Source organism: Pimephales promelas, chromosome 2 (genome assembly GCF_988280905.1).
Source record: "Pimephales promelas chromosome 2, fPimPro1.hap1.1, whole genome shotgun sequence".
Taxonomy (NCBI): Eukaryota; Metazoa; Chordata; class Actinopteri; order Cypriniformes; family Leuciscidae; genus Pimephales; species Pimephales promelas.
The window spans coordinates 324041-340000 of record NC_142770.1 but is presented as its reverse complement, the minus strand read 5'-3'; the positions used below and the strand labels follow the sequence as shown (position 1 = coordinate 340000).

Here is a 15960-nt window from a genome sequence, read left to right as displayed (position 1 = left end):
ATGAATCGTACAGTAACGGAGGCTGTCTGTCTGTGCAGTGATGCCGAACCCGCTGCGTTTCCAGGGTAACAGTCTGTTGTCATGGAGTAATCTGGCTGTCGTGGTAACAGTTCCTTGGCACCTGGAGTTCATGTTCCGCACACGACAGCTGACGGCAACACTGATACACATCAGTTCAGGACAACATCACAACCTCACCATACAGGTACACACACACACGACACCTAAACCTGCCCATCACACACACACACACACACACACACACACATATACTCTCTCTCTTTCAAACACACACACACATTCTCTCTTTCTCAAACACACACACACACACACACACATATACTCACTCTCTCTCTCTCTCAAACACACACACACACACACACACACACACACACACACACACAGTTGAACAGCTTCATCAACACACTGATATTGAAAGTCTTCAGCTCCTCCTGCTGGTCGTGTGAGATATAACACAATATATTACTATTTTAATACATATTATATCTATATTTCTTATTTGTATAAATTAATTAACGCATTACAAAATATTTATTTAAATGACATTATATTTTTACCTGTTTGTTATTTTATTCAGTAAACTATACAATGTAATATAATCTTATATATTATTTTATGTATAATAGTTAGCATACAATAAAACATTAAATATTACAAATAATTAATGATGTATATGATTTTATGATCTAATTACAATACATGAATTAATACACTATTAATATATATTTTTAAATGTATAACTATATATAAATAAAATTGTATATATTTTAAGTAGAACGTTTTGTTTTTGTCAGATAGTGTTATACATATATTACTTTAAAATGTTTAATATTTGTCATTGTAGCAGGACTGTTTCATGTTTATGAGATAATCCCGAGGGGCTCAACAACTAACAGTTTATTGGCAGTTTAAGAATATACTATTTTAATATTTATGAATTAATCATGGCGAATGCACATATGTACATTACACATACACTGTATATATTAAATAAAACAGAAATGATTGGCGCTCAGTGTCAGGTGACGTCAGGTGAAGTGGGCGGGGTGAGCGTTTGATTGGATGAGCGTTTCTGTAGTGCAGGATGATGTCATCAGGGTTTCTCTAACGTGTGTGTGTGTGTGTGTTAGCTGAGGCAGGGGCGTGTGGTGACGTCGGTCCAGCGCGGCGAGGACTCCGCTGTGTCTCGTGTTGATGATGTCACGGTCAGCGACGGCCAATGGCATCACGTGTTGCTGGAGCTCCGTGGCTCCGCCTCCATTACGGCGGCTCTGAGCCTCGACCACGGCCTGTACACGGTAATATACACACACACACTCTCACACTCTCACACACACAATCACATGTCTGAGGAGAGACGTCACATGACTGTTAGACACATGACACATGTGAGTGTGTACAGAATATAGAGTTTGTTCAGTATAAAAACCATTACGATTATGCAGAGTCCCTACAAAGATAGTGAACCAGACGTCTGTGTGTGTGTGTGTGTGTGTGTGTGTGTGTGTAGGCGTCTATGGATCTGGACTCTAAGTTAAGAGGAGTTAAACTGAAGACTCTGAGTGTCGGCGGCGTCACAGACGGCAGGAACACAGTCCTCAGTGGATTCAGAGGATGCGTTCAGGTGACACACACACACACACACACACACACGTGATCTTCACACACACACACTCACTCTGAGATCCTCCGCAGGGTTTGCGCCTGGGCGAGTCCCCCTCGGCTCCTGTGTTTCCCAGCATGCATCAGGCTCAGGTGTTGAACGTGGAGTCGGGCTGCAGTTTCCCGAACGCCTGCGGATCAAACCCGTGTCCCGAACACAGCGAGTGCAGAGACGACTGGGACACACACTCCTGCCGCTGCCACGCCGGTCAGTCTACACACTGGATATATCATATATGGACCACATGTGTGTAGAGTGTGTGACGTCACCCGACTGTAGTGTTTCTGAAGCCCAAAGTGGGCGGAGCCGGCCGTCGCCATCTTGGCTGCACGTCACTCACGGATAAACGAACATGTGCGGCGAGGCGGATTAGCTGAGGTGACGTGAATAACGCTAGCAGACAAATCTAATCAGCGGCAATCCACCTGTCACTCAAGTGGCCACGCCCTTAATTATGCAGAACTTTAAGTTCAACAACATTAGCGATATAGACCAACAGCACTTCAACAGCAGACTGTGAACATGTGTTTCTGCTGTACAGTTGGGCAGTTTAACATGCGGCTCTATGGGAGTGAGTCTCTCCTGCAGCGCCTCTAGTGGCCAGAGGAGGAACTGCAGGATAACACACTCAGGGTTGAGAGAGAGTGAGTTATTGTTGTCTTGTTATTTGTGAACAGGTTACTATGGCACCAGCTGCACCGACGCCTGCGCCCTGAACCCCTGCGAGCACCAATCAGTATGCAGCCGGAAGATAAGCTCCGCCCACGGCTACACCTGTACCTGTCCCAGCAGCTTCTTCGGCCAATACTGCCAGAAAAAGTAGGAGATGTTTCCTGAGGCGGCATATACTCGTGGCAGTGGTGTGTGTGTTGATGTGTGTGTGTGTGTGTGTGTCAGGACGGACCTGCCGTGTCCCCGCGGGTGGTGGGGTGAGAAGTCATGTGGTCCGTGTAACTGCGACACAGCGAAAGGCTTCGACGCCGACTGCAACAAGACCAGCGGAGTGTGTCGCTGCAAGGTGACGAGGAACACACACACACACACACACATCAGCTAACTATTCAGGGCTCTTTAGTTTAGTGTTAAATGTTCAATGAATTAATTATTTATATTTTTATATTGTTTAATAAATCATATAAATATTATATTCATTGTAGATTATTACTTTAAAAATAAAAAAAATATTTGTATTTTATTTGCTCTATTATTCTATAGTATTTTATTAAACAATCTAAATGTAAATAATGTAATGTAAAATATTATCAGATTTATTAAAAATATCAGTTTGTTACATTATTTTTATATTGTTTAATCTTTTTACAGATTATTTTTTATTCTATTTTTATATTGGTTGATACATTTTAACGTAATTTCTTTGAATGTCATGTTAGATTGTTTAATAGACCACAGTTGATTTCTATTCGATTATTTTATTTTTATGTTTTTTAATAATTTGTAACGTAAGTTTTTGTATGATATTATTTTATTTTAATGTTTAAAGAATTATACAATTTAATATTGATTAATAAATTAAACATAAAATAAAAACAATAATTTGACATTAATACATTTTAAAATTTATTATTATTATTATTATTATATTAATGCATTTCATAATTTATTATTATTTTATATATATATTTGAGTATTTAGTTTATAATTTATTTTTTATTATATTATTATTTATTTTGTTTTAATATTGTTTATTAATCTATTTAAAAATATATACATGTATATCATTTTATTTTTACATTACTACATTTTACAATTTATTATTATATTATTTTTGTATTTGAACACTTAGTCAAAAAATTATTTTCAATTATATTATTTAATTTTAATATAGATTAATAAATTAATAAAAGAATTACATTATTTTATTTCACATTAATACATTTTATAATTTATTATATAATTTAAATGTTATATTAAACGTCTATGTAAAGCGTTAGCATAGCACAGCATTCCCGTCGATGGCGCTGATGATGCGATCGCTGGTTGCGTGTGTTCTCTCTCCTCAGGATAATCACTTCCGGCCCGCGTCAGGTGACGTGTGTGTGCTGTGCGAGTGTTACCCCGTGGGCTCGCTCTCCCGCGCGTGTGACCGGGTCACGGGGCAGTGTCAGTGTAAGCCAGGGGTCATAGGTCGCCAGTGTGATCTCTGCGATAACCCGTTCGCCGAGGTCTCGTCCAGCGGCTGCGAAGGTCAGACTCTTGTCATACGCTCTTCTTCAGTGACCCTTCCCAGAAGTCCCCCAGTCACGTGTGTGTGTGTGTGTGTGTGTGTGTGTGTGTGTGTGTTGCAGTGATCTACGACAGCTGTCCTCAGGCCATCGATCAGGGAATCTGGTGGCCAAGGACGAAGTTCGGTTTACCAGCCGCCGTCTCGTGTCCGAAAGGATCCATCGGTAAGAACCGAACACCATTGAAGGGTCCTATAACACACTAATGCCCTAGATGTAAAGTGATGTCTCCGGAGTGTGTGTTCTGCGCTCCTCAGGCGTGTGTGTGTGTGTGTAGCTCAAAATAGCATGTTAAAATTGTCACTTTTTAAAAGTTGTTGTGTCTGTGCCTTTAAATGGAAATGAGCTCATGCTTCCAGCGCAGGGGGGCGGAGCTTCAACCGTTCGTGTGTGTGTGTGTGTGTGTGTGCAGGAACCGCGATCCGGCACTGTGACGAACACAAGGGCTGGCTCTCACCCAACCTCTTCAACTGCACATCCCTGAGCTTCAGCCGACTCAAGACACTGGTGAGACTCACACACACACACACACGCACACACACACACACCCCAACCATTACCATGTGTGTGTGTTGGTGTCCACAGTCGGAGCGTGTGGCGCGTAACGCGTCCCTGCTGGACTCGGCTAGCGTCCAGCGCGCGGCGGCTCTGCTGCGTAACGCTACGAAGAGCGCGGACGAGTTCTACGGCAGCGACGTGAAGCTAGCGTATCAGCTGACGCGCTGGATCCTGCAGCACGAGAACGGCCAGCAGGGCTTCAACCTCAGCGCCACGCAGGACGTGCTGTTCAACGAGGTACGCTCACAGCGCGCGGGCGGGTGGGCGGCTCCACAACACTGCATCGCGGACCGCTCGCTCTAAACCCTGAGCTCACTGCTGTTACTAACGTCTAGTTACGCTACCGTGTGTACAAGTGTGTATTCTCTAAGTGTGACTATCTTCACCAGTGTTTCCTCTAGGATTTTTCCAAGCTGTGGGGGCAGGCCCATTTCCCCGGTGGGGGGGCCTTGTCTCCCCAAAGTATTATAATCGATCATGCACATCCCGTGTGCAGAATGATGCACTTGAAGCAACACCAAGTCACAGCAAGCAATGCTTCACATTGAAAAGAACATAGCGAAGGGATTATATCTATAATATGCTTAGTAGGGCTGCACGATTTGGGGAAAATGTCATATTGCCATTGCAATTACTGAGGTCAATATTGCAATTGTGATATGCGATTCCGATATAATAAAATGGTTTCATGAGTCCAACTTGCTTGGTTCTAAAGTAAAATGCACACACAGATTAGTGATCATTCTGTGTATTAATGTTTATTTCTCAACTCAAACTACAGACAACAACTAAATGATTGATAACACCTATAATGATCAATAAACCATCAACCAAACCATCATTACAGTGAAAGCTATCAACTTTTTTAAAAAAAATTATTAGGCTAAAAAAAAAATTAAAAAATTTTAAATTAAGTGAACTTCAAACAATCCCCACATAAACCCATAATAAAAACCATATTTACCTGCCCTTCCTGTCTTAACAGGTAGGATACAGAAATTGAATAAAGTTATCAAACAGTATGTGCTGCATGAATTATAAATTATATATAGAATAATCCTTATTAAAGCTACAAAAGTTCTTTAGTCAAGATCAGTGAGTAATTTTCTAATTTCCCTTTGTTCTTTTAACTTTACTGAAAGAACGCTTTATTCGCTGCTGGCCCTTTAAGAGCACCCGTTGCCGAGACGCGGATCTCACATGCGCCTCATAGCACAACTCTTTTCGTCCTTAAGACTTTTCTTACGTTATGAAGATACTCGACAAAACGACATTTTGGCATAATTGTGTGTGTTATTGTTCGTTCAAGCTCGAAAGAGAACTGTATTCTGGCACGCGTCAGTGCATGCGCATTATGGCGCGCGTCTTTCTGCGAGTCTCATTTAGGGCATTCACAGGCAGCTTTTCAGTTCTTGTCGTGCAAAATGCGAAAAGGCATTTGCACGAATAAGAACAGGATCGTGTAACACTAGTCAAAGGATGATAAAAAAGAAGAGATGCTGCGTTAATAGCCCTAATTTGTTTATTTCATATAAAATCGCGGCATTTTGCGTTATATAATTGCATAGGTTTGAGATCGCTATTACGATTGCGATATGATTAATCGTGCAGCACTAATGCTTAGTGTATTCTATATGCAACAGTTTTTTGAGCCTTTTCTTTTAACAGTTTTAAATTTCAGTGCGCATGAAGAACAATAGCACTCTCTCGACTCCATGCTGTAATCTTACATAAAGGGAATGTGAAAGGTATGGGCAATAAACTCCACTCCAGCAAGATAAAGTCATTTTATGAAAACCATAGACCTTTATGCTTTATCTACAAATGAAGTATAATAATGGGAATATTGACCTTGAAGAGAGTGTCGTCGTGTCGCAAACGAACGCGACGCTGTGTGAATTCTGAATGGAGAATGACTGAGGCGAGATGACTTTCCAACTTTAACTTAGCGACTAAAATTACACATTATGCAATGACTTTAGAAGTCTTGGAATATAGGGTGAAAACTTGATTGTGCTTTACAAAGTTTTTTATGCCTTTAGTGGGGCTTAACAAAATAACATAATACTATGCAGAATATCGGACGTCACTGAGAAGCTGCAGCCGTGGCGGGAGGATTTTAAGTGTGGCGGCCCGCCACGGGAGAATGAATGTAGAGGAAACACTGCTTCACCATGGCTGTTGTGTGTGTGTGATCAGCACCTGCTGCAGGCGGGCAGTGCCATCCTGTCGGCGGGCACACGCGGGCACTGGCAGCTCATCCAGCAGACGGAGGGCGGCACGGCGGCACTGCTGCGGCAGTTCGAGGAGTACACCAACACACTCGCCCAGAACATGAGGAAGACCTACCTGAGCCCCTTCACCATCGTCACGCCCAACATCGGTCAGCACACACAGCAAACACACACGTGCAAAATCACTGCTTCTGATTGGCTAAAGAACCACTTGCCACACCCACTGACTCTTTCAGTCAGCAATAGACGTTTCGGTGGACTCTGTAAGGCTTTAGTGGTATCCTATCATGCGATATAGCTATAGTAGGGCTGCCCTCGACTAATACATGTCGTAATCGTTCATTTATGCCATTACTCGACTAATCGTGCGTTTATATTAATGAGTCATAAATCATAACAATGTGCCTTTAATTTAATATAAAATACAGAGTGTAATCAGCGCTCACATGCACACATAAAGCTCGCCACGGCGCAATGACAGATGTAGTGATTATGAATGTGTCATGAAAAACATAAACAGGAGAAGACCGTCCTCATGTAAGGGTAATCTTTCTGTTTTCGGAGGGAGTATTTTAAATGAAATGGTGAACACTTGAATATGCACTTAATAGTAGCGTGCGTTTGTCTAGGTTAGCATTAGAGCTAACGGACTTTTAAAGTTGCTACTACTTACATGTTCAAAGTGATATTAGCCATATTTGAGGTGGATGAATGATTGGCGAATGTTTGGATTTCCTGCCGTTAACGATTTGTCCGTCACAGACTGTGTGATTTCGTGATATCTGCGACTAACTGACTAATAAAATCTTAGTTGACCAAACCTCTTCTAGACGACTAATGGTTAGTGGAGGATTAGGGGCAGCCCTACGTTTCAGTGTTCTGGTGTTGTGTGTCATTCCAGTCATCTCCATCGATCGCTTGGAGAAGATGAATTTCGCGGGAGCCAGGCTTCCACGGTATCAGTCTCTGCGCGGGCCACGCCCACTCGACCTGGAGACGGCCGTCACTCTCCCCGACTCAGTCTTTATCCCCGCCCCCGAGGGCAAAGGTCACCGGCACCACAGCGAGCCAATCACAGAGCCTGGCGGGAACCACACGGTAAATCGTAAGAGACGGCACCCAGAGGAGCGCGAGCAGGATGCCATCGCTAGCGTGATCATCTTCCACAGCCTAGCGGCGCTGCTACCCGAGCGATACGACACGGACAAGAGGAGCCTGAGGTGAGAGCGGACCAGATGAGTGCCTGAGAGACTCACTGATTCACTGATCTAACGCTGTGTGTGTGTTCAGGGTTCCCAAGCGTCCGGTCATCAACACTCCTGTGGTCAGTATAACGGTTCATGATAACGAGGAGTTACTGCAGCACAATCTGGATAAACCAATCACAGTGCAGTTCCGCCTGGTGACCACTGAGGAGCGCTCTAAACCCATCTGTGTGTTCTGGAACCACTCCATAGTGTGAGTACTTGCACGATTAATTCTCAAATACTTGCATTATTGTGAGTACTTGCACAATTAATACTCAAATACATGCGTTATTGTGAGTACTTGCACGATTAATACTCACATACTTGCATTATTGTGAGTACTTGCATGATTAATCCTCAAATACTTGCATTATTGTGAGTACTTGCACAATTAATCCTCAAATACTTGCATTATTGTGAGTACTTGCACAATTAATCCTCAAATACTTGCATTATTGTGAGTACTTGCACAATTAATACTCAAATACATGCATTATTGTGAGTACTTGCACAATTAATATTCACATACTTGCATTATTGTGAGTACTTTCACGATTAATACTCAAATACATGTGTTATTGTGAGTACTTGCACGATTAATACTCAAATGCTTCCATTATTGTGAGTACTTGCACAATTAATATTCACATACTTGCATTATTGTGAGTACTTTCACGATTAATACTCAAATACATGTGTTATTGTGAGTACTTGCACGATTAATACTCAAATGCTTCCATTATTGTGAGTACTTGCACAATTAATATTCACATACTTGCATTATTGTGAGTACTTTCACGATTAATACTCAAATACATGTGTTATTGTGAGTACTTGCACAATTAATCCTCAAATACTTGCATTATTGTGAGTACTTGCACAATTAATACTCAAATACATGCATTATTGTGAGTACTTGCACAATTAATATTCACATACTTGCATTATTGTGAGTACTTTCACGATTAATACTCAAATACATGTGTTATTGTGAGTACTTGCACGATTAATACTCAAATGCTTCCATTATTGTGAGTACTTGCACAATTAATATTCACATACTTGCATTATTGTGAGTACTTTCACGATTAATACTCAAATACATGTGTTATTGTGAGTACTTGCACGATTAATACTCAAATGCTTCCATTATTGTGAGTACTTGCACAATTAATATTCACATACTTGCATTATTGTGAGTACTTTCACGATTAATACTCAAATACATGTGTTATTGTGAGTACTTGCACGATTAATACTCAAATGCTTCCATTATTGTGAGTACTTGCACAATTAATATTCACATACTTGCATTATTGTGAGTGCTTTCACGATTAATACTCAAATACATGTGTTATTGTGAGTACTTGCACAATTAATCCTCAAATACTTGCATTATTGTGAGTACTTGCACAATTAATACTCAAATACATGCATTATTGTGAGTACTTGCACAATTAATATTCACATACTTGCATTATTGTGAGTACTTTCACGATTAATACTCAAATACATGTGTTATTGTGAGTACTTGCACGATTAATACTCAAATGCTTCCATTATTGTGAGTACTTGCACAATTAATATTCACATACTTGCATTATTGTGAGTACTTTCACGATTAATACTCAAATACATGTGTTATTGTGAGTACTTGCACGATTAATACTCAAATGCTTCCATTATTGTGAGTACTTGCACAATTAATATTCACATACTTGCGTTATTGTGAGTACTTGCACGATTAATACTCAGATTTCTACATGATTGTGAGTACTTACAAGATTAATGATCACGTATTTACTATTTTGGTACTTACACGATTAATACTCATATTCTTGTGTGATTGTGAGTACTTACATGACTAGGCAAGGCAAGTTTATTTATATAGTACATTATATACACAATGGTAATTCAAAGTGCTTTACATAGAAGGAATTATAAATAATCAAAACAAAAAGAATAATTAAACCATTGCGATTTATTTACTTTAAGAATGAATACTCATATACTGTATGATTGTGAGTACTTGATTGTGACCAATTACATGATGAATATATATGTGTGCTTAGCAACCACATAGTAACACCCTGTCAGTCATTCAGAACACCTTAAAATTTCTTATCAAACACTTGATATATAATTTGTGAATATAAGATGTTTGTGTGTGTGTAGTGCGGGCGGTCCGGGCGGCTGGTCCTCAAAGGGTTGTGAGGTGGTCTTCAGGAACAGCACACACATCAGCTGCCAGTGTTACCACATGACCAGCTTCGCTGTGCTCATGGACATCTCGCGCCGAGAGGTGACACACCCAAACTAACCATAATAACCTGCTTACAAAACAAAGTCTTGTGTAGTTTTTGATGAAGATGACTTTCAGAATCAGGTACTTCATGTTTTCCTCCAGAGCTAGTCTTCTATCCTCATGTCAGATTGAGTTTCTTTATTTGGTGACAACCTGAATATTTTCTTGAGCCTCAAACCACCTTTTTTTGGGAAACGCATGTAAATGTGTGGAACAGACAGCAGGTTAACAGAGAAGTGGCAGATAGACATAAACATGTTGACTGTGAAGATAGTTGTGTGAAGTTGTTCACCTGGACAGCAAGATTAGGGGTGGGAGTTCCCGGAGTTTGGCGTGTTCGCACCACAGGAACTAGGAACTCCTTTTGGAGGAACTAATTTCCTCCTAGTTCAGAGTCGGTCTAAGCCAGCGCTACAGGAACTATCCGTGACGGTAGTGTTCTCTGATTGGCCGAACGCACGCCAAACACCAGAACCTGCCATTTTTAAAAACCATGGTGATTATAGACTATATATTTCCTCCACAAACATGATGAAGCTCTCAATCTGTACGCTGAGGAGGAAATCCAACACGGCTTTGAGGAGAGCGAGAGAAACATGATGATGACGACACTGGACATCAAACACACGCCATACGCTCATAACTCTTCATCACTGTCTACTTTACATGTGTAACGGCTCTCTCTGATAGTGTGTCGGACAGATCGTAAACAAACGTGTCTGTGCTTCAGAACGGAGAGATCCTGCCGGTGAAGCTGATCACGTGGAGCTCGGTGGGCGTGACGCTGGGCTTCCTCTTCCTCACCATCGTCTTCCTCTCCTGCCTGCGGGCCGCCAGCAGCAACAAGACCAGCATCGTCAAGAACGGGGCGTTCGCACTCCTCATCGCACACCTCATCTTCATCCTGGGCATCAATCAGGCCGATAACCCGGTAACACACACCTCTTGTGTGTGTGTGTGTGAGTGAGTGAGTGAGTGAGTGAGTGTTTGAATGAGTGAGTGATTGAGTGAGTGAGTGAGAAAGTGAGTGAGTGTTTGAGTGAGTGAGTGAGTGTGTGTGTGTGTGAGTGAGTGAGTGTTTAAGTGAGTGAGTGAGAAAGTGAGTGAGTGAGTGAGTGAGAAAGTGAGTGAGTGAGAGAGAGTGTGTGAGTGAGAGAGAGAGTGTGTGTGTGTGTGTGTGCCGTGCGTGACGCAGCTGTTCTCCCTGCAGTTCGTCTGTACAGTGATGGCCATCCTGCTGCACTTCTCCTGGATGTGTGTGTTCTCCTGGCTGTTCCTGGAGGCTCTGCACGTGCACCGCATGAGGAGCGAGCTGCGCGACATCAACTTCGGCCCCATGCGCTTCTACTACCTGATTGGCTGGGGCGTCCCCGCCTTCATCACGGGGCTGGCGGTCGGGCTCGACCCCGAGGGGTACGGGAACCCCGACTTCTGCTGGCTCTCGCTCTACGACACACTCATCTGGAGCTTCGCGGGACCCGTCGCGTTCGTCGTGTCCGTGAGTGTTTGAGATTATATCGCTGTTTCTTATCATGTTTACTCTCTCATCATGATATACGACAAACGCTTTCTTCATTTCAAAAGCTTTATTTCCTAACATTTCTAAATTAACTTCATAATTTCAATAAATGAAAACTACTCACTTCCTCCTCCGCCCATACGCGGTGTCATGTGACCCTGGACCACAGATCCAGTCACAGGGGTCAGTGTTTGTTTCAAAAAAATATAAAGATTGAGAAAATCTCCTTTACAGTGCATTTCTGTTGGTGATTCTGCGGTATTCACTCACAAACATACATGTTTTATATATTTACGGTGGGAAACTTAGTAAATATCTTCATGATCTTTACTTCAAATCCTAATTTTTGGCATTAAAGTAAACTGTATAATTCTGCAGTGTGTTGCTGTCGCCACTGATCCGGGGTCTGTGCTCAGGGTCACGTGTGCTAACCCGACGGCTGCATGATAATTAACTAAATAAGTACATTAATATGACTATGAATAATAATAATAAACAAATACAACACTTATTATAGACAAACGGCTACAACAGTGTGTGTGAAAGTGTGTGTGCTTCTCCCTCAGATGAACGTGTTCCTGTACATCATGGCGTCGAGAGCGGTGTGTTCGCTCGGAGAGAAGAGATCCACGCCGGGGTGAGTCTCGTTCACTACCCTGAGTGTGTGTGTGTGTGTGTGTGTGTGTGTGTGATGGGTAGGTTTAGGGTTAGTGTACATATACAGTTTGTATTGTACAGTATAAAAACCATTACGCCTGTGGAATGTCCTCACATGTGTGTGTGTGTGTGTGTGTGTGTGTGTGTGCAGGGCGGGTCTGCGGACGGCGTGTGCCGTGTTGTTCCTGGTGACGGTGACGTGTCTTCTGGCCCTGCTGTCGGTCAACAGCGACATGATTCTGTTCCACTATCTGTTCGCGGGATTCAGCTGCGTTCAGGTGCGGTGATGTCATCAGTCCTCAGTCTGCTTAGCAACGCCCTAGCAACGCCCTACCCTTCTGTTGTGATGCAGCCACGCGTGTTTGTGTTTTCAGGGCCCGTTTATCTTCTTCTTCCGCGTGGTGTTCAACAAAGAAGCCAGAGACGCCATGCGCTACTGCTGCGGGAAGAAGCGGCCCGATCACATGATCAAATCCAAACCCTCCGTGAGTCAGCTGACCCCACACTACACACTACACTACACAATAGACCATTTCACAAGATGTAAACAACACTGGTCCAGAAGCACTTCCTGTTTCAGTTTTTTAACACTACATAAAAGCTGGATAAAATACAACCAACAGAACATATAAAACTGAATCAAAAGGTTCAACAAACATCTTTAAGATGTTTTCTTTACATGTGAAATAAAGAAAACAGTTACAAACTGAAACAGGAAGTGCTTCTGGACCAATGTTGTTTACATCTTGTGAAATGGTCTATACACACTGCTGACAAACACTTTATTCTGAAGATACAAAACTCATATATTAAAATAGATAATATAATAGTATATAAATAACACTGTTATATTTAGCTTCAAATGCTTATCATTTTTATTTTTTTCTGCCCTATATTATGCCTATTATTATTATTATTATTGTAGTTATTGTTTGTGTTTGTGTCCTCAGACGTTCATCTGTAACAGTAATTATGCGGACGGGCGTCTGTATCACCTGCCGTTCTCCGAGTCGAGTGTGTCCCTGAACGGAACCCAGAGCAGCAAAACCCATCAGAACTACATGCCCTTCAGCCTCCGGTACACACACACACACACACACACACACACATAACGATAACAACAACTATAACGATAACTGCAACGATAACTATAAAGATAACAATAACAACAACTAAAACGATAACTACAACGATAACTATAAAGATAACAATAACAACAACTAAAACGATAACTACAACGATAACTATAAAGATAACAATAACAACAACTAAAACGATAACTACAACGATAACTATAAAGATAACAATAACGACAACTATAACGATAACTACAACTATAACGATAACTACAACGATAACTATAAAGATAACAATAACTACAACTATAACAATAACTACAACGATAACTATAAAGATAACAATAACGACAACTATAACAATAACTACAACGATAATTATAAAGATAACAATAACGACAACTATAACGAAACTACAACTATAACAATAACTACAACGATAACTATAAATATAATGATAACAACAACTATAACGATAACTACAACGATAACTATAAAGATAGAAATAACGACAAATATAACAATAACTACAACGATAACTATAAAGATAACAATAACGACAACTATAACGATAACTACAACGATAACTATAAAGATAACAATAACGACAACTATAACAATAACTACAACGATAACTATAAAGATAACAATAACTACAACTATAACAATAACTACAACGATAACTATAAAGATGACAATAACGACAACTATAACGATAACTACAACGATAACTAAAAAGATAACAATAACGACAACTATAACGATAACTATAACGATAACTATAAAGATAACAATAACAACTACAACGATAACTAAAAAGATAACAATAACGACAACTATAACGATAACTATAACGATAACTATAAAGATAACAATAACGACAACTATGACGATAACTACAACGATAACTATAACGATAACTATAAAGATAACAATAACAACTATAACGATAACTACAACTATAACGATAACTATAAAGATAACAATAACGACAACTATAACGATAACTATAAAGATAAAAATAACGACAACTATAACGATAACTACAACGATAACTATAAAGATAACAATAACGACAACTATAACGATAACTACAACGATAACTATAAAGATAACAATAACGACAACTATAACGATAACTACAACGATAACTAAAAAGATAACAATAACGACAACTATAACGATAACTATAACGATAACTATAAAGATAACAATAACGACAACTATGACGATAACTACAACGATAACTATAACGATAACTATAAAGATAACAATAACAACTATAACGATAACTACAACTATAACGATAACTATAAAGATAACAATAACGACAACTATAACGATAACTACAACGATAACTATAAAGATAACAATAACGACAACTATAACGATAACTACAACGATAACTATAAAGATAACAATAACGACAACTATAACGATAACTACAACGATAACTATAAAGATAACAATAACGACAACTATAATGATAACTACAACGATAACTATAAAGATAACAATAACGACAACTATAACAATAACTATAAAGATAACAATAACGACAACTATAACGATAACTACAACTATAACGATAACTACAACGATAACTATAAAGATAACAATAACGACAACTATGACGATAACTACAACGATAATTATAAAGATAACAATAACGACAACTATAACGATAACTACAACTATAACAATAACTACAACGATAACTATAAAGATAACAATAACGACAACTATAACGATAACTACAACGACAACGATAACTACAATGATAACTATAAATATAATGATAACAACAACTATAACGATAACTACAACGATAACTATAAAGATAACAATAACGACAACTATAACGATAACTACAACGATAACTATAAAGATAACGATAACTATAACGATAATGTATTAGTGATCACACCAACGCACAGTACCGTTCTGTTAATTATAAGCACGCTGCAGTTTTGTCGTCCGTGCTTTAAGCTCTTCCTCAAGCTCTTTAAAGCAATGTTGCTTCTCAAATACATTTATATTAACTCATATGATATTTTTTATATTTAAACTGGAAAGCAAGAAACAAAAGACTCATTAAAAACTCTTGTTTTGTTTCAGTGGAGACGATGTGAACAGCAGCCACCTGAGTCTGAGTGAACACAACACACTGTTCCAAGACAAACAGCAGATGGACGGTAAACACACACACACACACACACACGTGTACTTCTCACAGCCCGCTCACTTTAACCTCCGTGTGTGTGTGTAGATCACGACTCCGACTCTGACAGCGATCTCTCGGAGCTGGAGGACGATCAGAGCGGCTCGTACGCGTCCACACACTCGTCCGACAGCGAGGAAGACGAGGGCGAGTTCCTGCAAGAGGAATGCTGGGAAAATCTGGCCACCAGCGGCACCATCAAACCTCATGGTACGA

At 40.2% G+C, this 15960-nt stretch overlaps 1 protein-coding gene across 1 annotated transcript in view; it reads left to right on the top strand.

Moving 5' to 3' along the window:
* celsr2 (cadherin, EGF LAG seven-pass G-type receptor 2) overlaps positions 1-15960 on the top strand; it is a 46779-nt gene that overhangs the window by 25502 nt on the left and 5317 nt on the right. The window contains exons 9-30 of the mRNA XM_039682635.2: positions 39-205; positions 1152-1319; positions 1532-1645; positions 1717-1891; positions 2362-2503; positions 2582-2702; positions 3706-3889; positions 3991-4092; positions 4340-4434; positions 4513-4722; positions 6685-6868; positions 7621-7939; positions 8010-8177; positions 10142-10268; positions 11002-11202; positions 11482-11769; positions 12357-12427; positions 12599-12725; positions 12822-12932; positions 13398-13525; positions 15642-15718; positions 15793-15954. Coding sequence (XP_039538569.2) covers positions 39-205; positions 1152-1319; positions 1532-1645; positions 1717-1891; positions 2362-2503; positions 2582-2702; positions 3706-3889; positions 3991-4092; positions 4340-4434; positions 4513-4722; positions 6685-6868; positions 7621-7939; positions 8010-8177; positions 10142-10268; positions 11002-11202; positions 11482-11769; positions 12357-12427; positions 12599-12725; positions 12822-12932; positions 13398-13525; positions 15642-15718; positions 15793-15954 — 3441 coding nt within the window. The remainder of the gene's footprint in view (positions 1-38; positions 206-1151; positions 1320-1531; positions 1646-1716; positions 1892-2361; positions 2504-2581; positions 2703-3705; positions 3890-3990; positions 4093-4339; positions 4435-4512; positions 4723-6684; positions 6869-7620; positions 7940-8009; positions 8178-10141; positions 10269-11001; positions 11203-11481; positions 11770-12356; positions 12428-12598; positions 12726-12821; positions 12933-13397; positions 13526-15641; positions 15719-15792; positions 15955-15960) is intronic.